The sequence below is a fragment of the Nannobrachium achirus genome, assembly GCF_963921795.1.
Source record: "Nannobrachium achirus genome assembly, chromosome: 1".
Classification (NCBI taxonomy): domain Eukaryota; kingdom Metazoa; phylum Chordata; class Actinopteri; order Myctophiformes; family Myctophidae; genus Nannobrachium; species Nannobrachium achirus.
Window position 1 is genome coordinate 48,220,305 of NC_137810.1, and position 26,683 is coordinate 48,246,987.

At 44.1% G+C, this 26,683-nt stretch overlaps 1 protein-coding gene across 1 annotated transcript; it reads left to right on the top strand.

Moving 5' to 3' along the window:
* Positions 1-225: 225 nt before the first annotated feature.
* On the top strand, positions 226-25,634 carry prkaa2 (protein kinase, AMP-activated, alpha 2 catalytic subunit; the record flags this gene model as incomplete). Its single annotated transcript, XM_080733831.1, has 10 exons — positions 226-325; positions 2,903-3,044; positions 6,667-6,760; positions 13,024-13,168; positions 17,946-18,033; positions 18,549-18,773; positions 21,673-21,835; positions 22,901-23,239; positions 24,073-24,199; positions 25,381-25,634. The coding sequence occupies exons 1-10, from the start codon at positions 229-231 to the stop codon at positions 25,632-25,634; spliced, it is 1,674 nt and encodes a 557-aa protein (XP_080589957.1). The 5' UTR covers positions 226-228.
* Positions 25,635-26,683: the final 1,049 nt, after the last annotated feature.

Sequence of the window (26,683 nt, forward strand, 5' to 3'; positions counted from 1 at the left end):
AGTGAGTGTGGGAACGGCCCCGCCCCCTGCAGGCACCAGGCAGGCAGGCATGCAGGCCAGGGCAGGCAACACCCACCCTCCCACACCCCACCCAACCCACCCGGCCAGCACAACCATACCCGCCCACCACCACCACCACCACCACACCGTCACCGAGGCGAGGAAGCCCAGCCTCTGCCTCAGAGAGAGACGATCAGACTCAGAGCCGTCGGTAAACGGACGGAGAAGATGGCAGAGCGGCAGCCGAAGCACGAAGGCAGGGTGAAGATCGGACACTACGTTCTGGGAGACACGCTGGGAGTGGGAACGTTCGGGAAAGTAAAGAGTTGAGTCACGTTAAATAAATCCCTTTTCTCTTTTTGTTTTTGCTGTTGCGCCGTGCAGAATGACAACCGTGTTTGTGTGTGTGTAGCCTATTTCACTGGAGAAATCATAATTGTTTTACCGTCAGTACTAGGCCTGTCACAATTATTACATAATCGTCTAATCGCAATTATTTGACATAATCGCAATTATTTTGTCATAATCGTTTCCATGTAAAAAAAAATGTTAATATTTTGTAAAAACAAACAAAAAAAAAAAAAAAACAGTGTAAATAGCAGATCTACAAGCTCACAATGGTTGTGAGCTTGCCTTTTTAGATCAGCTATTTCCACTATAAATGTTCTTTTTTAAGTAGCCTATAAAGTTGTCAAATATGTCAGTCATTTCTTGTATATTTACGTTATGTGTCATATCTGCCTTGTGCAACTTCAAAGCCTACAAGCCAGAAAATTGTCCACAAACAGAAATTGTTGTCAATAGTCAACGACAAAAACACAATTAGATCGCTTAAATCGCAATTATTGGAGTGACAATGAATCGTGCATGTAAATCGATTCGTGACAGCCCGACGATGAAGTTACCACCGGTGGGGTCAACACACGCACTTTGCGCAGCTGTACATCCTTGGCTATTAGAGATGGGATGCATTTGTGACGTAAAGTGATTTGGAGAATAGCAAAGCTTCAAAGGCAAATTCTTTCTCCAAAGCCCTAATAATGTGAAGCCGCTCAGCGACACAGCAATAATAGGCGTTTATTAGCTCAATTAGATCCACTGGCTCCTACTATTATCATTAATATTTAATGTTATTATTTATTAGCTTTCTAGCGGTAATTCACTGTCCATGCAGTCCAGCCGCAACGGGCAGTTTTTAAAACCCCAAACCCCACCGTCCTGGTCCATATAGCATAATGTTATCTCGAGAATGTCTTGATAAAGCTATAATAAACGGTCTGATTATGTTATCTTATCACAGCCTGGTTGGTAAACATGCCGTCTACAGACTCGGGGATATGAGCAGGCATAGCATACAGCCAGGGAACCCGTAAAGTTTGCGTAGTGTTGAATGCTCTGTGCTCTCTATTCTATTCTAGCTTCTCACTTTACAGTTTTCATTATGTCTGCGTGACCTTGTGGAATTTTAACACCACTCAGCCACTATGGGGGGCTTTCTCGCGATTCTTCTCGACCCGACCCCCTTTCTCTGGTGGGTGCGCAGCTTGATATGATTTGGCCTGAGGATTCTGGTGCCTATTACTAATACTGTACACAAGGTTGTTTACAGTATCAGGCTACAGTAGCCTAGTCCTAGAATCCTCAGTGTATTTATAGGCCAGTGATTCTCAAACCTTTTCATGTTAAGGAGTCAAGGACCCCCAAATTGACACTCGCAGACCCTCATTTGAAAAGATAATATGGCAGGGACCCCCATAAGAGAAGATTTTTACGGCTCATGTCATGATTCCCAACCATTCTAATTTCAAGGACCCCCAGTTTGACATGCATTATAGGCTACGCCGCTACCGCTACAGACCCCCATTTAATGGTATTTCTATCTCTGAGACTCCAATTTATATTGTAAAATCAATGTTCATTTAACTCTGAGAGTGTACAAATGGTAGCAGGTCCATTTGGTTGTACTCTCTCAAAGTTACAGACCAATAAGGTTCCATTTGCTTCCTAACTATCATTTAGCTTGGGACCCCCCTGGAACTCCCTCAAGGAGTCCCCAGACCCCACTTTGAGAACCAATGAAGTACAGTATTAGGCTACAGTTTAATCCTCAGTGTAGCCTATAATAGGCTAATTAAACATACTGTATCTATAACACTTAGGCTACAAAATAACGCAGCCGCCACCACACACCAGGTCCATTTGTTTACATTTGGTCTTCAGAATTAAATTCCTGTTTGGTTGTAATGTGTACAGTCTAGGCTGCAGTATATAATCCTCGCTGTGTATGTAGGCTAAACATTTGTAGACTCACAAGTCAGTCTATAAAGCTTGACTAATCCTATTGTAACTCTGAAGTGTGTACAAATGTCACCACCAGGGCAGGTTGGTTTGTTTACATTTGGTCTTCAGAGTTAAATACCAGGGCTATTTGACAGCAACATTATGGATGTCACTTAAAACGTGGCAGGCAGACTGACACAGTGTCAACTCATGTTTTGAGAAGCCACCAGCTGGCTCTTCCCTGATGAACCAGCCCTGTACAACCGTGAAGCAAGGCTACATTAGGCCAAACACCTCTCCCCTCAAAGACAGAAATAGTCTCTTTTCTTTTACACCAGGGGTCGGCTTTTTGACATGAAGTCACATAGTGCTGTGTTTTTTTATTTTATTTTAAGGCCCATTCCCACTGGGCCAGATAACAGATAAAAAATCTCTTTCTCCAGATATTTTTCCATTCAAAGTAGATGGTAGTTACAGATAAAAAAAACATCTGCCACAGATATTTCATTTATCTGTGGCAGATATTTTATCTTTAGAAAAAAAGATCTATATGTACTATCATTTCCCCTATTTGAATATGTGTTTAAATATTTGCTTCATATTTGTGTTGTTGTTCTTTCAGTCGGAGAGCATCAGCTGACAGGCCATAAGGTGGCTGTGAAGATCCTGAACAGACAGAAGATCCGCAGTCTGGATGTGGTGGGAAAGATCAAACGGGAGATCCAGAACCTGAAGCTGTTCAGACACCCGCACATCATCAAACTGTAAGTCTGTCACACATGTCTGCTTCACTGAGAGAATACCGTGGATGGAGAGGGCACACACAGGATAGAGAGCGGAGAATGACATTAATATATCTGGGTTATGGCCTGGACCACTGGCGTACCGGTCCAGGCACCTAGGCTCAGTGTTGCCTGACAGAGAGTAGCAGGTTCGAGTCCCAATCCCAACTGCCTTTGCTGCATTTTTCACTTACTGTCCTATCAAAAAAACTGTTTTACGAAACGAGGATGCCACAGTAGCTGGTAGGACACCCAAATCAAATCGTACGGTATATAGTTAATCCCAAATTTATGAAGAGCTATAAAATTACATAAACAATATGGCCAACATTGTCCATACTGAAAATAAAGTAATTTTACCAGTAAGACTCCCTAATCGGGAGATAAGCGACCGTAGGTCACATGTATACACAAAGAGTAGGGAGCAGTGTCCCCAAAAAATGTGGACGGATCCATGTTGATGACATGAGTGTAGACATACTGTGTAGCGATTTGCGTGATTTTAGGGCAAAAATTGGAGGAGCAGTGTCCAAAAATGTGCTTTCAAAAATCGGCCTGAAGGTGGCGCTAGAAGAGGGCCATGTGAGAAATGAGGGGTGGGGTCTCCGCGCCGTCGAGGCGGACGAATAGGTACCGGCCCCGGCTCTCCCGGTCGCTCCTTGCCCAAGTTACGGCATTTTGTGTGCGCTGCAGTGGCAGGGGGTCCTCCACTGGGGGCGCCACCACTTTTGCATCCGTTCTGGAGCACAAGGAGTCGGTGGTCCCCGGGAATTCCCCGTGAGCAGCCCCGTTGGGGTGGTCATTTGGTCATTTTTGCACATTTGGAAATTTTTTACATCTGGGGGTCCCCCAGGGACCTGGGGGTCCCTGGAGCTCCGGGGGTCCTTGGAGGTTGTAGTTTGGCAGGGAAGGAGTGTGTGTGCAAAATGTGGCATGGATGGGGGCCAGGGTTGTGGAGATATGAGCAGGGCAAAAGTGTGACGTGTGACGTGTGACGGACTGACGCACGGACACCTGGTGGAGGAGTGGGGGTCCCCCAGGGACCTGGGGGTCCCTGAAGCTCCGGGGGTCCTTGGAGGTTGTAGTTTGGCAGGGAAGGAGTGTGTGTGCAAAATGTGGCATGGGTGGGGGCCACGGTTGTGGAGATATGAGCAGGGCAAAAGTGTGACGTGTGAGGTGTGACGGACTGACGCACGGACACCTGGTGGAGGTTTTGGTAGTAAATGCGACCTGACGGTCGCAATTAAAGCACATACATTGCAGCTCAGTGGCCTTGTGGTTAGAGTGTCTGCCCTGAGACTGGTAGGTCGGGGTTCGACCCCTGGTCGGGTCATAAGACTCTGAAAAATGGGACCCAGTGTCTCCCGGCTTGGCACTCGGCATCAAGGGTTGGATAAGTAAGTCTCTGTGACATACTTGTTTCATGTCCAGGAGGCGTAGTTGTACATCAAGCTGTCTCACGGGATAGGCTCCTGCCCTATGGGCATCATCATGGCTCAGCAAGGCTTACTTACTTACTTACATATATTGAATGTAAGGGTTAGGGATGATAACCTAATCTGCAGTGAAATAGATAAATGATGGTATTTACAATCTGATCCATGCTCAGCCCTGCACCAATCAAAGTCACTGGATTGGTTTAAAGATGGGGACTCAGGGGAGTTAAGATTTCAGAAGCTCAACAAAAGACACTGGTGTCTACATGACAAGAAAGAGACACTGGTGTCTACTGGCTACATATTGACAAGAAAGTGCACAGTCAGCTGGCTCATTAAGGCCACTGTGGCCTCTGGTCATGTGTGTCAGGTATGAGGGCCACAAGGCCGAACTGAGGGGCAACAAGGGCCATGGCCTTCATGGCCTCCATTAAATTCCTGCCCTGGTCCCGAATGAACGTCAATAATTAAAACTAAAGTTTAATAGTATGAAAGGAATTGCTAATGGTTGCGTTGTAAGGAACTCAAAGGTGGCTTAACAGTTTTACTGCCAGATGTTATTATTTATTTATTGGGTCTGGTGCCAGCAAAAGCAGCTTACCTTTGCGAGGTTATAGACAAAGATCTATTCTTTTTTTTTTCTTTTTTTCTCATTACATAGATGTACTTTGGTCATACTGGCAGTAGAGGGCAGCCTCATGCAAGAATTAAACAGACCACTGAATCGCTACAGAGCAATAGATCCAGCGATAATAACAAGGAAGTGATTTATTAATCCATTGATGCTAACGTGCGGTGGATTTTTGAGAGCACTATTACGGGAGATGTTTTTACCGTACACACCCGCGCGACCCCTCATCAGTTTACAGATCAAAACAAGGTACAAAAGAACGAGCCAAAGAACGAACTATTGGCATCGCGCCGTCGTCAAAAATGGGGCGAACGGGAACGTCCGTAGCGGTAAAATAGTTAATGATTAATTTATAAACAATATCACACAATCTGAATCATCATACATCATACATTGTATATTACATTTTAATGTCTGTGATGATGACAGAAATCAAATTTATGAAGTGGCATTGTTTGAATGGGGTTGCGTCTGTCAGCAGCACTCATGACAAGATAGCCATTGCAATCAGATTATAGTTGGCCTACTGGTAAATTAATGCCCTACTTCATCATACAAGAATGTTGCACAAAAACTAGTGACAACAGCAGATATTTACACGATATTTTCAAGAAATAATAAAAACTAAAACCTGAGCTCTACAAACCAGAGTTTTCAACTTACATCGAGATGGGCGCAAAAGTCAGTTAAATATGTGATAGGGGTTTGAATAGTGTGTGTGTGTGTGTGTGCGTGTGCGTGTGTGTGCGTGCGCGTGCGTGTGTGTGTGTGTTGTGTGCGCCCAGGGCCTTTTCTGTGCTGTGGTCAGTGTGTTTTCAGTGGCACACTTCACTTGTCCCTCTGTATGTTTACTACAGCTGCTCTGTACTGAGCATGCCTATAGGGGTCCTAGGGGCAGGACACACACACGCACGCAGGCACACGCACGCACACAGCCATACAGTACAAACTGGCCTGTATAGAGTCAGGTTAGTGGAAATGATCTCCAGCAATAAATCTCTTTCTACTTCTATGACTCTTCTCTCTTCTCTCTCTCTCTCTCTCTCTCTCTCTCTCTCTCTCTCTCTCTCTCTCTCTCTCTCTCTCTCTCTCTCGCTATTTTTAGGCTAGGGTTAGAGGCAGAGAGTGAACACATGTCTGCCATAGCTCACCAGTGTCAAAGTGGGACAAGCCTGAGTGTCATCAGGGTAGTGGTTCAGTACTGTGTTCATCTGGAAAAAAACAACAACAAAAACAACACCTGAATGAATCACGTGTGGGCGATGAGTTGTGAAAAGTATGTAATGATGTGGAGTGATGATTCGTTACGTCTCAATGCCTCGCTTACCTGTCCGTCTGTTAATGCTTTCTAAATATCCCTGCACAGGACCAAATGTCCATGCTAGGATAAGAACAATAAATAATAGAGAGATTATCGACACAATAACCATATTGTCGTCACAATACCCGATATCAAAGGTATTTGGTTAGAAATATTGTGATATTTGACTTTGTCCACATGGCCCAGTCCAAATCCCTCTCTCTCTTTGTGTGTCAGATACCAGGTGATAAGCACCCCTACAGATTTCTTCATGGTGATGGAGTATGTGTCCGGAGGAGAGCTTTTTGACTACATCTGCAAACATGGCCGGGTAAGATATTGAATGTGTTTGTTTTTCACTTGGCCTGAGTACTTCACTATATCATTTTGTATATTAATATTTCATAATAATACACTTTATTTATATAGCACCTATTTTACCCACATACACCATATTCTGAACATCTCATAACAGACAAACATTTGGCGAAAATAGCATGTAGATCGGCTATTTTTGACGAAGAGATTTGGTGTAGAGAGAGAGAGGTCGATAGGGGAATATATATACAGAGCCCTGGCGGTCAATGAAGTATATACCGTAGGTTTTTTTGTGGTTAAACAAACTTTCCAAAGTGCTTTACAGAATAAATTTATATATTTTAGATATATTTATATATTTATATATATATATTTAGTATATTAGGGTCCATTCAGGCAGCCCCTTGGAGGTAAAGGCATTTCCCTGTATCACCAAAGGCATTCCCCCGTGTCTTGTAGCCTTGTGTGAACACGAGAAGGGACGAGCCATTGTTGTCCTTCTACTAGAATGATCACTGCATTCCCCTTTGTATGTTCTCCTCATGGAGAGAGACAGCAGGGAAGCTGGTTGTATTTGTCAGGCACAGGAGGGAGGCTGTGTGTGGACTGAGTTCTGGAGCTGTGGAGGGTGAGGGGGTGGGCATATGATTCTACAAGCCGGTGTCTAGCCCCTAGATTAGAGCTTAAAGATTTAGCCCGAGCCCACGCCGACCCGACCCGTGACGGGCTCGGGTCGAATTTTCACGTACTGTATCTGTCGGGCTTTGGGTTGGGCCCGGGCTTTGAAGCTGCACTCGTAACTTATGTGATAACATGACGCCTCTCACAAACTCCCTGTGAGGGTGCGGCCAGACAGTACGAGACAGATGCAACATTAACCCCCATCCATTCCCACGTCTCGTACGCATGTCTCGTACTGTCTGCTGGACGCAGCCTCAGAGGCGGCTCTGGGCAGCGCTGCTATCGCATGAATGCATCCCCTCCGCTGCTGCGGAACTTGAGTGTGCGTGCAGTGTGTGTGCGTGCACTGCCGGCGGGGACATCGTTGAAACCATTCACGCAGTAACTTTTGTAGATCCTGATATTATAGAAGTTGTGTGGCTCTGAACTTAGCGGAGGTCGCACTCGTTAACGTCAAACAGTGTTCTCTGAGCGAGGCTCTTATTTTGTTCATTAATTTGGAAGGACGGTAAGCCCTATTTGCTACTGTAACTACAAGTTGTTTTTTAATAAAGACAGTTGGAAAAGGGTAGAATGATTCTGTTCTTAACAAATCACCAATATTTATTGAGAAAAAAAGGCTGCAGTGCATTCAGCAATGAAGCTTGTTTAGATAAATGTCGGACTACGGGCTGGGTCGGGCTTCAATTGTCAATCATGTATCGGGCTTAGGGTCGGTCTCGGGCTGACATTCTGTCGGGCTGGGTTGGGCTCGGGCTCACAAATCTGGGCCCGATTAAAGCTCTACCGTAGATATAGAAACGTAGCTTTGCCTCATTGGCCGCTGCAGTTCATTGGGGCCAGTGGTGGAAAAAGTACTCACATTTCTTACTATAGCAAAAGTATCAATACTGTAATGTAGAAATACTCTGTTAAAGTAAATGTCTGGAATTAAACATTTACTTGAGTAAAAGTACAAAAGTATTAGCATCAAAATGTACTTAAAGTACCAAAAGTAAAAGTACTCAATATGCAGAATGTCCCATTTCAAGTTTTCAAAATCATTTGAAAATCAGCACATCTACAAAAAAATAGCAGATCTACAAGCTTGTGTGTCGCATCGCAACATATATTTTCAAATGGACGAAATGTCTATAGGGCCTAAGTTTAATTAATGTAGGTTTTGTAATAATGATCAAAATCTACAAAGTAACTAGTTAAAGTACAATATGTGGATCCAATATGTAGTGGAGTAGTAGTAAAAGTATAATGGAAATTGGAAATACTCAAGTGAACAGTAACTTCAGTAAGTACAGTACTTACAGTAGGTAAATGTACTAGTTTCTTCACACCACTGATTGGAACGATGCGTCATCACATAGTTTGTTAAATTAAAGATTTGTGTTTTTGTAGGAAAACAGCTGATCTTGCATAGATAGCAACAGCAATGGTTATAAAACAGAAACAAGTTGTAGTCTCAGGTGCGTCTGTACAACTCAGACATACTGTATTTCTTGCAGTGGAGTTATGACATAAGCTGCCCTGCATAATATGGGTTTGGTGTTGATGTGCAGCCCCCCACTGGTCAATGAGGCGTCTACCTATTTATGTCTATGATTTTCTAATCTAGCCCACTGACAAGTATGAAGAAGCATTTCTTTATGGTTTGGCTCAGCACAGCCGTCTATTATAATGTCAGTCTGACTGTGTGTTTTTCCAGAGCCGATCTCACAAGCGGCACATTTATTTCCGGTAGCCTAACTTATTACCTCCACTAATCTTTTAATATTGACCCACTCAGACCCTCATCTCTAAAGACAGATTCTGCTGTAAGCACAAAAGCCCCACTGCCCTAAACCAGTGGTTCTCAACCTTTTCAGGCCGCGACCCCCAAAATAACCATATTTTAACTGGGGATCCCCCCCACCCTGACAAGTACTAAGAGTTGAGGCATTACATTTTGTATAACACGGTTCTATTGTGAAAATAGCCGATGTTGGCCCATGTTTAGTTTTAGAGGTACACCATGCTTTTAAAACTATATTTTTCGTATAAATATATGCTCAAAATTGAGTCTTAGACAGGTTTTAACCCTCAACAAACACTCTGACCATTCTTTTTGTTTGTTCTAGCTCTACTATAATGAGGCTCTCCAGCTGCAATACCAAAACGGCCTCTGTTTGCTCAGGGGCGCATCTAGTGGGGTTTTTCCACCCCTCCCCCCTCCCCTCCTCTTCACTCCTCCCCGGACCCCACGTTGACAACAAATAATGTTAATATTGGGCCAATACAAAAATAGGATAATGTTGCAGCTCTGATTATAGCCTACTGTAGGCCTATGTTGTATGTTATAGGCCTACTGTCAAATGACACAGGGCGACCGTTGCTAGACCAGACATTACAGAAAGTTAATCTACATTAGACAATCAACCCCACCTGCATTGTATTTATGTATAAAAAAAAGTAAAAAAAAAAAAAAATGTTTGAGGAAAAAAAGAAAAGTTTTTTGGAAAAAAAAAAGTTTCTTGAAAAAAAAATGTTTTTGAAAAAAAAATGTTTTTGAAAATAAATTTTTTTTTGAAAAAAAAAGAAATTAAAAAAAAAATCTTTTTGAAAAAAAAATGTTTTGGAAAAAAAAGAAAAAAACGGGAATCCGTGTGACGTCACACGGATCAACTCTCAGAACAGCACTGTTCTGAGAACCCGTGGAAAGCTTTTCATCTCTGTCTTCCCAAAACCAGAGAAAGACACAATGGTCAGAAATAGGACTTTGTGAGGATAGAAGGTGCCAGTGGTACCCCAAAAAAAGGTTTTAAAATAGAAAAAGTGAAAATTCATGGTGTAGGTCCTTTAAATTGTCACTTTTGAAATGTGATACCCTCTATACACTTAAACGTTATGTTGGTTTGTTTACTGTTGCGTGCGAGAAGACAATGTTGCACATTAAGTTAATCATCTGGGGACCCCCCCAAAATCATTTGGGGACCCCCCCACAGGTTGAGAACCACTGGTCTATTATAATGTCAATCTGAGTGTGTGTTTTTTCGGGGGCCGATCTCACAAATTGCCAGACAAATAAGCGGCAAATGTATTTCCGGTAGCCTAACTTATTACCTCCGCTAATCTTTTAATATTTAACCACTTAGACCCTAATCTCTCTAGACAGATTCTGCTGTGTTAGCACTGCTCTAGTAGTCGCTAGTAGGAATAAAGCCAGAAGCATCCGGGAGGAACTTGGAAGTGGACTAAGAAAGTGGAGGAGCCCCATTTACCCCCACTTCCCAGATTGCGTAAACCCTAAAACCTTGTTGACTGGAATCCCCAAGGGGTCTGTAAGAAGCCTCCTCCTTTTTTCATTCTACACTGCCGGAATTGGCCAATCTACAAGCTCACAATGCGTCACATTGCATTATAAGCTTGTAGATCTGCTATTGCTGCCAAATGTTCGGCCCCAGAATAGGGTTCAGGTTTGTTAACTGTAATGGTAGTCATTAGTCAATGGGTCTAGGACTGTGCTGAAACCTTGCCTACATGTGGAGTCGTACTGTATGTCATAGATACGTCCAATGGTTCTCAACCTTTTCAGCTGAACCGGGACCCCCGCCAAAATAATCCTATTTGAAATGGGTCAGCCCTGACGAGCACATGGAATTGTAGGAGTTGAAGCATTACATTTAGTTTGTCTCTGGTCCACAGATTAATACTGTGAAAATAGAAGATTCTAACCAGTGGTTCTCAAACTCCCAAATTAATAGCTATGTATTTGGCCAGATCAGCTACTTTCAAGTAGCCAGTGAATATATTGTACAACTGGGGTTGATGCTAATTTGAGTGTGTGTGTGTGTGTGTGTGTGTGTGTGTGTGTGTGTGTGTGTGTGTGTGTGTGTGTGTGTGCGTGTGTGTGTGTGTGTGTGTGTGTGTGTGTGTGTGTGTGTGTGTGTGTGTGTGTGTGTGGATCTTGTTTCTTAACCCATTTAGGCCTGAACGCAAATCTGTGTCACTTTAGATTTGAACCACTTTAACCATTATTTTATGCTTTAACTATTAAAAAAATAGCAGATATACAAGCTCACAGCGCGGCACCGAGTGCCGCGCTGCGAGCTTGTAGATCTACTATTTTTGAAAAATCGTGAATATTTGTGCAAGTCTTTGAATATTTTTGAAACGATTCTGTAAATGTCTTCTAAATCCTTCTTCTAAATCAGTGGTTCTCAAACTTTTTCATGTCAAGGACACCCAAAATTACATGTATTTGGCCACGGACCCCCATCTCAAAATATGTTGTTCCAGGGACCACCCAGAAGCAAATATTTGAATTACAAATGTTTGCTTTAAAAAGGCATATTCAAAAAATCACGATTTTTCAAAAATAGAGTGCCACGCTGTGAGCTTGTATATCTGCTATTTTTCAATAGTTAAAACATTAAATGACTCTGACCTCCGGAATGACAATTCCCAAATCTTCTTGATCACCAAAGTGGTCTCACAGTGCTTAGTTTGTTGAGCATACAAACAAATGTGTTGTGTTGTTTCAAGCCCTTTAGATCTAAACCATTAAAAAAAAGCTCTCAAAAAGAAAACGGTTGTCAGAACTCAAGCCAAACTCGAACAATTGCGGAAGATTTGTGGAACGGGGCCTGGTACAGTCTGTTCCCTCGCGCCGTCAACAAATCACTGTAAGACGTCAACCCTTAGCTATAAAGTTTCAGGCCTTCTTCTGTCCCAGACACTGGAAAAAGCTGGCATTGGCAGCTTGTTGTGGTAATGTGGCTGACAAACATCCAATTAAAACGATGATGTAAGGGGCAATCAGCGACCAGCCTCTGGGGTTATTATTATAAAGATGTCTTGAAAACCGCATGGCTCAGAGTTGATCATCTTGTATACCATGGCCACTTACCAGCAAATTAAAATTTAAGTAGTGTTTGTTCGCATTTAGAATTAGCAAGCTTGTGTTGGCAGCACTGTCTTCATCGACCTTGGAATGAATGTTCATTCCCTTCTCCAGCAACCCGGGAGAAGCCGGGATAATAACGACCTAGAAATGACTGAGTGCCAGTTGATTCATTCTGACATCAGTGAATTAGTGATGTTTCGTGTACTCCAGGGCAGGAATTTCAGGGAGGCCATGAAGGCCATGGCCATCGTTGCCCCTCAGTTTGGCCGTGTGCCCCTCAAAACAGTGGCCTTAATGCCCCAGCTGACTGTACCTCTTTCTCTCTTCTCTCTTCTTGTCATTTAGACGCCAGTGTCATTTGTTGAGATGCTGAATTCTTAACTCCCCTGAGTCCCCATCTTTATAGTGACTTTGATTGGTGCAGGGCTGAGCATGGATCAGACTGTAAATACCATTATTTATTTATTTCACTGCGGATAGTCTACAATACATACTAAATTTTACATACATAAATGCTTAAATTAAATTATTTCAATGGACTAAAATGTATTTGATGGCCTTCCTGCCCTGGCATTTGGCCTTTGTGCCCTCAAAAATGCCTGCCTGCTTCATCTTTCTCTCCGCTAAGGGGTCCTTGGCCTGGAATAGAGTATTGATTGAGTCAGTCTGTTATATGATGTATATTCAAACATTTCTAATGTCTCCACTGTCTCTTGTAGGTGGAGGACACGGAGGCTCGCCGTCTCTTCCAGCAGATCATCTCGGCGGTGGACTACTGCCACAGACACATGGTGGTCCACCGAGACCTCAAGCCTGAGAACGTCCTGCTGGACGCCAGCAAGAACGCCAAGATCGCAGACTTTGGTAGAGTCCACACAGATTCTCCTCCTCTCCTCTCTAGGGATGGAACGATACGCGATATTATCGTTTATCGCGATAAAAAACACTCACGATAATCGTATCGTGGGGATTTAATTTATCGTGATATCGTCCTCCATCATGCACTGGGATCAAATCACCTTTTATTTGCCGAGCTGCATATCCGGTACCACTTAAACTCTCTATAATTGGTAAAAGGTACTTATAATCTACAAACTTGATATAGAGTCTTTTTTAACTCTCTATCAAATGTCTTTGCCAAAAAATTGCCGATCTACAAGCTCACAACGCGTCACAACGCGTCACAACGTGACATCAGTGCTTTTGTAACGGCCGGTAGAGAAGGCTGCGTTTTAAACATGATAAACATGATTTAAAAGTTAGATTAGGAGATAAATACACTTTTGTGCAGCAGCATAACACTGCTGTCTATGAGGAAACCGGACCTCCCGGGAATTGGAGTGTTTCTCTTCAAGCCAGTGGTTCTCAACCTTTTCAAGCCGCGACCCCCAAAATAATCAGATATGGACCCTCCACCCTGACGAGCACTAAGAGTTGAGGCATAACATTTTGCATAACACGGTTCTATTGTGAAAATAGCAGATCTACTATTCATCGGCTATTTTCACAATTTCTGCCTCTAATAATTGGCAATTTGGCCAATGTTTAATTTGTCATTTTAGAGGTATTAAAAAGTTCTTAAATTGTCACAAATGTGCAGATAGATACCCTCTCTATACACTTAAACTTTATGTTGGTTATTTTACTGTTGAGAGAGAAAACAATGCTGCACACTAAGTTAATCATCTGTGGACCCCCCAAAATAATTTGGGGTCCCGCCCCACAAGTTGAGAACCACCGCAGTAAGCTACAGTTTACTGTAAGACCCCCCGCGACGCGTCAAGCGCGTAGAGGGCACAGGGAGACATCAAAGAGTTTGACAAGTTGGCGTGTCGTGGGCATCATGAGTTAATGTTCAATATTGTTTTCTCACCCGACAGTAAACAAACCAACCAACATACTGTGTAAGTGTATATACAGCATATCTGCACATTCCTGAAGTTACAATGTTACAATGCTACAAATAAAATACAATAATAATTAGACCATTACTGTGTCTGTCAAAAGTAATCCCACAATATACTATAAAACCTTACTTAGGAAAACTGTGAAAATAGCTCACATGTGAGCTTGTACAGTAGATCGGCAAGTTTCACAATATTTATCTGTGGAACCGAGTCAAACCAAATCGAATGCCTCACCTTCTAAAATTCCTAGTGCGTCTCAGGGTGGGATCCCCCCGGTTCTGTGCGTTGGGCGAGTGGACGTCTCCTAGCAACAGGCAAGGCTCATATTGTCGCTGTCGGGCAGAAACCTTGTATCTCCATTCAACTTTTTTCTTTAATGTTTCTTCGTAAATTAACGCCCTACTTCGTCATCTACAAGCTCACACTACAAGCTCACAACGCACCGCATCAGAGTCCCTTCCGAGTTTGTAGATCTGCAGTTTTTGAAAGAAAATAGTGAAAGTGGGTCAAGTGTATGTGGGTTTTCATAATATTGAAATTGAAATGACAAGCAATAACAGCAGCTTGTGACTGAATTACTACATTGGATCCACGTGGAACACAGGTCCTGCTTCTTTTCCATTTCCTGAAAAATCATGCTTCTTTTTCTTTATGTCCAGGACCCCTAAATTAATGTGTATTTGGCCACAGACCCCCATCTGAAACGATTGTGTGCCAAGGACCCCCATACAAGATGTATGGTGTTAACATTTTCAAAGAATTATAAGATGTTTTGAAAATATACAGTATATAACAGATGAAGATATATAGAGCCCTAGGGGTCCCTGAACCCTAATCTGAGCACATCTGTATTAGACCACGGACCACCAGAACTCAGAGAGTTAATGTATAGTCCATGTACGGGTCCATTTGGTTCCATTTGTGCACTCCATTTATACACTCATAGTTACGACCACGTAAGGGTCCATTTGGTTCCTAACTATCCATCATTTATCTGGGGGCCGCCTGGAACCCCCTCGAGGACCCCTGGGGGTCCCCGGACCCCACTCTGAGAACCAATACTTTAGGGGACATACAAGCGACAAAACATCAAATCTTGGGATTATCATCAGTCATCACTACATTGGATCCGTTGCAAAACACAAACGTTTCCCTTTTCCTGAAAAGCGTAACGCTCTTTATGGGATGACATACAAGGTTTTCCCACCCCGCGCGGTGACCGATATCCAATCTGGCAGCAAGGCCTTGAGGCCCCAGTGTCATCTGATCAGCAAGGGAGAGGAGGAGGGGGGGGGGGGGGGGGGGGCACAGCGGGAGAAATGTTATGACTAAGAGCTTAAGGACGGCCGGTACACAGTGTGAGAGAGCACCGGGGAGGGAGGGAGGGGAAGGAAGGAACGAGGAGTTACAGCAGATAAAGGGTAAGGTCAGTGCTGTTGGACGCGGCGGCCTGGTGTTTAGCCTTTGGTGGCAGGCGGAGGCAGGTTCATCCAATTAGATCGGCCGTGTGCTCGCGGCTTACAGGCTTGGCTCGTCAAGCAGGGATAAAGGTATCAGCGTGGGGGCTACACTACACACACACACACACACACACACACAGGCCTGTGGAAGTCTGTCATGCTGCCTTCACCATACACTAGGGATGGGACGATATGAACATTTCATATCACGATTATTGTGACAAAAGAAAACTGCGATTTACGTTATTATCGCGATAATCAAAATCCATTATCCTGGGGCAGAACATTTGCCAAAAAAATTGCGACGCGTTGTGAGCTTGTAGATCGGCTATTTTTTAGCAAAGACATTTGATAGAGAGTGAAAAAAAGACTGTATCAAGTACATATATTATAAGTACCTTTTACCCATTATAGAGGGTTTAAGTGGTACCGGATATGCAGGTCGGCAAATACAAGTTGAATTGATCCCAGTGCATGACGGAGGACGATATCACGATAAATGTAATCTCCACGATGCGATTATCGTGATTGTTTTTTATCACGATAAACGATAATATCGCTTATCGCCCCATCCCTACCACACACTGGCAGCTACCAAGCTACAGACAGGCTGCCGCTGTTCTTTTCAACGGCAGCTAGCGACATGAAGATGGCAAGCTACAGCTGACTACAATCCCAGTAGAGCTGACTGAGTGTTTTTTAACCGTTTCCACTCACCTCTCTCTTCACACAATTCTATTCTATGGTATGGTATGGTATGGTATGGGTTTATTGCTTAGTCCCCAAAGGTAAACATGTTTTGCCACCAGAGCGAATACAAATACACAAAATCAATTCTATTATTATTACTACTAGTAAGACACCTTTCCTATGATGTCTATGACATCTGACATCATACCCTTTTATGCCCATACCGGTACATGGAGATCCCTGTCAGTAGAACCAGCCGTTAGTGTGGTATGTGGCTGATGTGGCCTCCATATATGGGCATTCCCATATGAAGTCCTGTTAGAAATGGGCTTAATATTGATGACATCAGGGAACCCCATATATGGGCATAAAAGGGATTCTGTCAGTGTGACATCACAGTGAAGCCAGAGCGTGATGTCAGAGCGGCAAACCCATTCTGTTAAGAGTGGTTCCCCTGACATCACAGTGATGTCAAAGCATGATGTCAGAACGACAAATAGAAACACAGTGTCAGGCGTTATAGACAGAGATACATACACATACATACGGACAAGCTGTGACCGTTCACATACTAAACTTGCGACCTATGGGCGCAACAAACTCCTCACCTACAAATGTCTCTCAACGCCATAAACACGGAACCTGCGGGCCACTGACCACAAGGTCACCCCCCAAACAAGCAAGCCAACCTTTGGGACGGAGCCTTCTGTGTAGCATAAAATATCTTGCCGTGTGTACGAGCCCCTATTAGGAGATGACCTGATAAAAAAAATTAAAGAAGAGGAAAGACACCTATTCTCTCAGGCTTATGGCAAACAGTTGTTTATCGTTTAGTTTAGTTTGTTTGTTGGTTGTTCATTGCTTTTGACGTAAAGCGTCCTTTGATTCATGAAAGGTGCTATATAAATTCAAGCTATTATTAGTATTCTTGCTTGTAATGGGGGTTGGGGACTAGTTACTTACATATCGTCGTTGTCTGGGATAAACCTCGTATCTCCAAGTTCCAAATGTGTATGTTTTTTCGTAAAGTAAAGCCCTGCTTCATCATACAAGGCCATCACACAAAAGTAGTGAAAACAGCAGATCTACAAGCACACAACGCCTCGCACCGCGAGGCGTTGTGTGCTTGTAGATCGGCTGTTTTCACTAGTTTAGTTCATTTTTAAAATGACAAATACAAAATGAACGGTTTTGGACATACAAGGTTTTCACCCGACAACGACGATATATTTTCTGACATCAACAAGCGTGTTGATCAACACTTCAATAGCGATTCTGGATATACTAAGCATACATGATATGCTATATGATATCCCTTTGTATCTTTTTTAGCCGCCAGTGTGAACGCAGCATCACCCTTTCTTTCTCTACCCCACAGAAACATGCAGTCTGTTGTCACTGTAAACCTTTGTGAAAAGGAATGCTTGTAATGATAACATGACACCATGTACAGTAGCAAATGTCTGGAGGATAAAACCCAGATCGCTCCAGAAGGTTACGTACGTGTCAATCTCAGAGGTGGGATGGATGGAGAGGTGTGTGTTTGTTGACTTTGAGTCCGTTTGTCTTGTGATTGGTCCACAGGGCTGTCAAATATGATGTCAGACGGGGAGTTTCTGAGGACGAGTTGTGGATCGCCCAACTACGCTGCTCCAGAGGTCATCTCAGGAAGGTGTGTGTGTGTAATGTGTACAGCAGTATGAAATTATGAATATACAGTATATCTGGGTGCCTGTAGCAGCATGTCTGTAGCAGGTGCAGGTGCGTGCGTGTTTGTGTGTGTGTGTGTATATATATCGTTGTTGTCAGGCAGAAAAGTCTTATCTCCACATTTTAACTTTGTGTGTTTTCGTAAATTAACGCCCTACTTGATCATACTACAGCATCACACAAAAGCGTCACACTCAATGGTAGCAGATCCACGAGCTCGAAACGCGGCGCGAAGCGACACGTTTTGAGCTTGTCGATCTGCTACTTTTGCTGTCTTAGAATTTGAACCATGAAAAGAAACAGTTTTGGACATACAGTATGAGGTTTCCAGACTTTCCACCCAACAGCGAACGATAAGTGGTTTTATAGTACATTAATTCGGTGCGAGAGCGTCTTGCTAAAACGCCTAAATTGGCAAATTCTAAAAGAGTAAATGTCTGTGTTGTTGTGGTGGTTGCTTCATGCTTGTGGGGCCAGGCTGTATGCGGGTCCAGAGGTGGACATCTGGAGCTGCGGGGTGATCCTGTACGCCCTGCTGTGCGGCACCCTGCCCTTCGACGACGAGCACGTGCCCACGCTGTTCAAGAAGATCAGGGGAGGGGTCTTCTACATCCCCGAGTACCTGACCCGTTCCGTGGCCTCGCTGCTCATGCTCATGATGCAGGTGGACCCCCTGAAGAGAGCCACCATCAAGGACATCAGGTACACCCACTCACCTTCTCTGGACCCACCAGTGTTCATTTTGATTTAGTTTTTGAAGCGGTGAAAGCCGCTTCCAAGGAGTGGCTTTGTCTGCCCCGTACATGTTTTTTTGAGGATTCCCATAGATTCTCAAGGAGTGGCTTTGTCTGTCCCGTACATGTCCCGTGCATGCAGAATTGAGGATTGGTCAAGCTTCACATGACAATTTGGCCCTCCAGACAAAATCATTCATTCATTCAGAATTCATAAAAATATAGAACTAAAGCACATAGAAAGTATAGATTTAGAACACAGAATGTATAGATCTAGAACACAGATTTCATAGCTCTAGAACACATAGAATAAAAATTCACCACTGATTCACCTCTAAAAATCGACGAATCGACGCGTCGTTTTAAGCCCCGGGAATCGACGCCAATTGTTTGAGTCGAGGAGTCGAAAATATATATATATTTTTTTATATCACCAGTTAACCTACTATACTGCGGTGCACTGCTGATAGACTGGTGTCATGTACTTCCAATTGAGAGATGTAGCAATTGGCGAACAGTTATTTATTGTCTCGCACCAGCATAGGGGTGAAAGTGAGACGGAACGGCCAGAACCGCCGCTTCGTTAAAACATTCGGAGCCGGGACGGTGTTCCGTACGAAGGAGAAGGACGCTGTCAAAATCCCATATTAAATAACCTGCCACAGCACACACGCACGTCCACGAAGTAATTAAACAATCTACTAAAGTCAAATTAACATACACAAGTGTAGGCTACTAGTTACATTTTCTAATTAAAGTGCTTCTGAATTGTTCCAGTGTTGTAATAATCCATGATGATGTTTGTAGTTTGTTTCGCTGTGTTTGCGTCCATGACATGTCCACACTGAGGGCTCTAGCTGGGAGCTGTGCCTCCAGCTATTTATGATCCGTTTCTGAAATGAATCCGTTCTCGACACCGACTCATTACTCTGTCAGTGCTCTGTGTCCCGCGACTGCGGACTGGATCCCATCGTTCATTTAAAAGAGCCGTTCAAGAGAGCGGAATCGTTCGCGAATGTCTCATCTCTACTGCACGGCAGTGGATGCTGCCGAGACGGGGCAGAGTTGATCAGCGGAGATGTTTTATTTGTTTTAACGGTGTGTTGTACATTGCTATGCAGATAATGTTTGTGCTCGCGCACCGATATCACCGAAAACACCGTGCATTCAATTCATCTTAATGTATTATTGTGTTGTGTTGATGTGGACGTTTAAAGCAAAACTTTTTTTTTTTTTCTTTTTTTTTTACACAAAGTAGACTATAAAATGATTCGTCGACGCGTCGGAATGAACCCCTCGATTCGAATCGATTCCAAAAATCCCGAGTCGAGGACAGCCCTAGTATAAGTATGTATGTATGTCTGTCGGTCGGTGTCTGCCCGTGTTAAGCCCGTAGCCCAATCAGGGACTAGCATTTCTGCCAACGTCATCATTAACAGCCAATGAGGGACTAGCAGTCCTGGTGATGCCAGTGGTGATGTCACTGGCGCGCTCTGCTGGCGCACAAGTAGGCCATATATGTGCAAGGCGCAAGTTGGCACCTCGACAGAGTGCAGTTCTAGTTTAATTTGTTTTTGTCGCCTAGATATCACACGATTTCAGTCGATTAAATTGATAGGGTCTATTTTGGTTGGCCTCGATGGTGTCATAATGGCTGATTATTCACCTGGTTGCGTGCTGAAAATTGCCGATCTACAAGCTCACAACGCATCACAGCGTGACACGCTGTGAGCTTGTAGATCTGCTATTTTCAGAGCATAACCAAACATAAAATGTGTATTTTAGTTCTACTGGATCTCTTCTCCACTAGTTCCTCCCTAACATTTTTGAGCGGTGCTAACTGCTCCTACGTCTGACTTTTTATTTTAACGTTTAGTTTTTTTTTATCAATTATTCTTCTAACTTGTTATGAAGATTAATGGATGAAAGATGAAGATGCTTTGTTTTATTCGTAATGATTATAGAGCGATGAGTGCAACTGTGATGAATAAAATAGAGCAACACCTGCTTGCAATCTGTTGTTTTCCCTGCTCAACACTGTTGCCAAACCACTTATGAAGAAGAACAGACTGTGCCTCTATAATCACTCATTATAGACCAATGTCCAAATTCTGCTGCAGTGGTGTTTAGTAGCAGACAGCATTATTATATTATTATATTGCACTCTGTTGCTGCCCGCACAGAATACAAAACACTGATGCTGGCCTTCAAAGCAGCCAAAGGTATGGCACCTCCATACCTCCAAACCCTGACCTACAACCCCACCCGTTCACTCAGATCATCTAACACAGGGATGCTGACAGAACCCTCGCTAAAAACCCCAGGACAACGATCCAACGGTCCTAGACTATTTGCCCTCCTGGCCCCCAAACTCTGGAATAAAGTCCCTGTTCCACTTAAAACATATGACATATGGCCCAAGTGCGTTCCACCAAAACTGTGGGAGTAGTAGCGTGGCAACATAAAGTTTATCTGGAAAGAAAGAAAGAAAGAAAGAAAGAAAGAAAGAAAGAAAGAAAGTCGGACAAGTACTATAGTCTAACCAGACTAAAGGATCAAAGGTAGACTTTGAGAGTTTGGTACTTTAGCAATGTTTGGATTTGAATCCTGAAAACAATTTTCGACATAACAAGGTTTGCACCCAACAGCGGATCCAAAAGCTCAAAACATGTCGCTTTGCGCCGCGTTTGTATATCTGCTGCGTTTGATACTTTTGTAACTCACACTGTAATATGATCAAGCATAGATTTCTTTTCGAAAAAGCACCAAAAGTTAGAACATGGTGATAAGATGTTTCTGCCCGACAGCAACAGCAACACTATACAACATCATGCTATGTTTGACTGTCTGTGGTGGTTCTCCGTCAGGGAGCATGAGTGGTTCAAGCAGGACCTGCCCGGCTACCTGTTCCCCGAGGACCCGTCTTATGACACCACGGTACTGGACGAGGAGGCCGTCAGGGAGGTGTGTGAGAAGTTTGAATGCACCGAGTCTGAGGTGATGACCAGCCTGTACAGCGGAGACCCACAGGTACGTGTGCTCACCCCAACGCCACCCCATGTTTGTATGACTGTTAGGGCTGTCACGATATTCAAATAATTGGCGATTAGCGATTTAATTGTGTTTTTGTCGTTGATAATTACATTTCTGTTTGGCTTTTAGGCTTTGAAGTTGCATATGGCAGATATGATACATAACCTAAACACACAAATACATTACTGACATATTTGACGACTTACTACTTAAAAAATAACATTGATAGTGGAAATAGCCGATCTACAAGCTCACAACGCGTCGCGATGCGACGCGTTGTGAGCTTGTAGATCTGCTATTTCCACTATTTCTGAAATTTTTCAACATTAACGATTATGACGATTATGACAAAATAATTGCGATAATGTCAAATAATCACGATTAGATGATTATGTAATAATTGTGACAGCCCTAATTACTGTTCGGGAACCATTGGTATCTTTCAATCGGTGCACTGCAAACAATCCTGAGGGTTAATCTATGGATGAGAGAGTACAAATGGAAACACATGCACAAGGTGATGTGTCACACTAGCTCTCTTCCCCACTCACATAGAGATGTACATAGTTGATGTAAGCGGCTTAGTTTGGTGTTTTACAACACTCTGTGATGGACAAATCTGCTGACAGAGTGGCAAACAGACAGCCTCAACGCAATAGTTTAACACTCAAAGAGAGAGATGTGGCTTTTGAAAATGGTTGACACACTATTAGTCTTGCATAACCAGACGTATGGAAGATCTCTGCCTCCCAATCTGTGTCTGGTGACCCCTAGATTCAGTATAGGGGGCAGGGTGGCCTGGACACAAGTCTGAGATGTAAATACATGACAGCATTGCTGCAGAGCAAAAGCAATGCAAAGACTTTAGGGCGGTCCTTCAAATGCATTTGGGTATCCATCCGGAATCAATGGGCCTACAAAGAGTCTCCTCAAATTATTGGCTTTGGAATGTGACAAAAACTAAAGAATATTATTGAACTGAAGTCTCCATGGGGTGAGTAAAGTTTTGGGGGGTGAACTACTCCTTCAACCATGCTCTTCTCTCTCTCCCGTCACCTCCAGGACCAGCTGGCGGTGGCCTACCACCTGATCATAGACAACCGGCGCATCATGACCCAGGCCAGCGAGTTCTACCTGGCCTCCAGCCCTCCCCAGGGCTCCTTCATGGAGGAGGGCATGCCCCTGCCCCCCGGGGTCAAGCCCCACCCGGAGAGGATGCCGCCGCTGCTGGCCGACAGCCCCAAGGCCCGCTGCCCTCTGGACGCCCTCAACACCACCCGGCCCAAGCCCCTGGCCGTCAAGAAGGCCAAGTGGCACCTGGGCATCCGCAGCCAGAGCAGGCCCTACGACATCATGGCCGAGGTGTACAGGGCCATGAGACAGCTCAGCTTTGACTGGAAGGTATGAAGGGAGAAACAAAGTGGATTATGAAAATTAATATCAAGTACATACACATGATGCTAAAAGCACACACTTATTCTCTTTTTCACACAGACACACAATGCGCATCCACACACACAATGCGCATCCACACCTCTACACATGCCAGCATGCACGTGCACACACATGCAAACACACACATGCACACACGGTATGATTTATTGACCTAAACAAATGTCCCCATAAAGTCTAGTTCCCATATTATTTTGGGGGGGTCCTCAGAGGATTAGCTTAATGGGCAACTTTGTTTTCTCCCTCAACAGTAAACAACCCAACATATGGTAGTGTATGTAGGGTATCTGCACAATTCAAAAGTCACAATTTAAGGACTTTTAAGATTTGTTTTGGGGCTTTTTTATGCCTTTATTGATAGGACAGTAGACTGACAGGAAATGGGGGGAGAGATGGGGAGTAAGTAGTAACACGCGGCAAAGGTCGTCCGGATCGGGAATTGAACCGGCAACGTCGCCAGGCATCCATGCCTATGTGGCAATGTGGTATGTGCCTGGACCAGTAGGCCATCGGGTGCCCCCGACTTTTAAGGTTTTACGTAAGAAAGAGGCAAACATTGTGAAAATAGCCGATCTACAAGCTCACAACACAACACAGTGTGAGTGAGGTGTTGTGAGCTTGTAGTTTGTCTATTTTTGCAAGAATTCATGTGTGGAACCGAGTCAAACTCAGTGTAACGACTACATTCCCAGTGCTTGTCAGGGAGGAGGGGGGGTCTCCAGTTCAAATATTATTATTTTTTGGGGGGTTGTGGCCTGAAAAGTCTCTCTCTCTCTCTGCAGGTGGTGAACCCATACCACCTGCGCGTGCGGAGGAAGAACCCGGTGACGGGCAACCTGGTGAAGATGAGCCTGCAGCTGTACCAGGTGGACAACAGGTCCTACCTCCTGGACTTCAAGAGCATCGACGGTACGAGCCAACGTTATGTACACCACTGTTTCCCAAACACTGGACCCATTTGTGGGTCACAGACCGATTTTTTTATGGGTCACGATTTGAGTAAAAATCCCATTTTATTTTCCTACTTAAAAAAGAAATCCCAATCTATGTCTTTGGCGGTCTACACTACAGTAGCTTATGTAAGGACTCTCGTCATAACTCATCTGCGGCAGTAAACGATTTGAAACCTTGACTTTCGCGGTTTTCTGCCTCGATTCTCTTACCTTTTAACAAGGGCACACGATGGTGCACGGATTGTGCACAATCCGCATGCGCGCCGTGGTTAATCCATGCTATCATTGCTGAGCTAGGAGCAGTGTTGTTTATAAAGGAAGTAAACAGAGCAGGAAGTGGCCACAGAGAAATGGATTGTTCCGGCCCAAAACATGCAGATCCGGTTCTGCTTACCGGCTCAGAATGGAAGCTAGTGCTTCCATTCTAGGGTACTAGGGTACGATTTTGGATTGTTTTTATATATGAAATCAAATTAAATTGTTGGGTTTCTCGGTGACCAAGGACATCTCCAGGACAAGGACATCTCCAGCAGAGTAGACAGTCAGCTCACCAGACAGCAGATATCGAGGCGTCACATAAATGTAGGTGAAGGCCAATTTGGTTATGCAATTTGCGTACCATATCACACTCCTTGAGCGATAGGCAGGACTTCGTGAGGAATTTGTAGTGCTGGTACTTTGCGTTTCGTTTGTGCCAGGCTTTGCGCAGTGTTCGTGTTATATGGTCAACCAGGGTAACAGCAAATGCAAAATGGACGAAGGAGGGAATAGGTTTAATTTGAAGAGGGAACAGACTGGTGCCCGTAGGGCTTAACGTTCTTGATAGGCTTTGCGCCGTGGACAGAGATCTAGGTAGGTTATAGTATAATAATAATAACGATGACAGTGATTCTCAACCTTTTACATTTCAATTACCCCCAGTTTGGCCATGGACCCCTATTTGACAAAAACAATCGCTGGGACCCCAGTCTACTGTTACACTCTAAAATCTCTCTAAAGAGTTCATCTAACTCTCAGAGTTACAGACCCATAAAGGTCCATCTTGGACCCCAGTTGGTGCCCGGACCAGACACCGAGAACCAGTGAGTGATGATGTGAAAGCTTCCTCCCTCAACCTTGTTGTTTTCGCCCCTCCAGACGACATCATGGAGGCGACGGGCCACAAGTCGGGCTCGTCCACCCCGCAGAGGTCGGGCTCCACGGCGGGCCTCCTCAGACCCCGGCTGAGCATCGACTCGGCCAGCCCCGCCTTTGTGGACCTGCCCCAGCTCAGCTCCTCCCTGCCGGGCTCGCTGTCCGGCAGCTCGCCCATGCTGGCCCCGCGCCAGGGCTCCCACACCATGGACTTCTTTGAGATGTGTGCCAGTCTGATCACCACGCTGGCACGCTGACAGGTTTTATACCTACTTACTTGACCCCCCCCTACCCCTCCTCCTCCTCCTCCTCGGCTTTCCCCACCAATCATGAGGGAGAAGCCACTCGTCACTCCAGATGACTTTATCGTCGTTGTCGGGTGAAAACCTTGTACGTCCAAAACGGTTCGTTTTGCATTTATCATTTTAAAAATGATTTGAACTAGTGAAAACAGACGATCTACAAGCACACGAGCGAGGCGTTGTGTGCTTGTAGATCTGCTGTTTTCACTACCTTTGTGCGATGGCCTTGTATGATGAAGCAGGGCTTTACTTTGTGAAAAAACGTACACATTTGAAACTTGGAGATACAAGGTTTCTGCCCGACAGTGACGTTATGTATGTCAGAAAAGTCCTGATCTCTCCTTTGCCATTTCTCCTTTATCTCCGTTTCTACTCTGAAGGATTTGAAAGGGGAATGTATTGCGTGGACATGGTAGATTATTGTGAGAGTTGGATGTGATGAGAACCAAGTATCCCCCCTTCAGATAAAGGAGAGATCAGGAGAGGAAGCCATTCGGGGCTGACAGAATCATAGCGTTTTCTTTTTCTTTTTTTTTTTACACAGGCCTGTAACGAGAGGTCTGTGTCCACATAGCCTGTATAGCAACTGATCCTGCTAATAGAAACTGTCAGGCAGAAACCTCTTACGTCCATATTTTAACTTTTTGAGTTTTTTTTTTTCAGTAAATGAATGTCCTACGTGAGCATCCTACAGCGTCACACTAAAGTAGTGTTTCTCAAACTTTCAACTTTCAAGGTTTGTACACTGTCAGAGTTACAGACTTGCAAGGGTCAATTTAGACCCCGCTAAAGCAACCGACAGAGTCCCTGGAAGTCCCTGGAATCCACTTTGAGGAACACTGCACATCATCAAATCATCAAATTGCTTTTGAATTTTGAATCCCGAAAACAGTTTTGGACGTATGAGGTTTCTGCCCGACAGAGACGAAATAGAAACTGTGAAACTTAGACCAAGGTCAAGTGGGGGGGAGGTTTCGAGGTCAGAGTTCACCGTTGTTGGAACA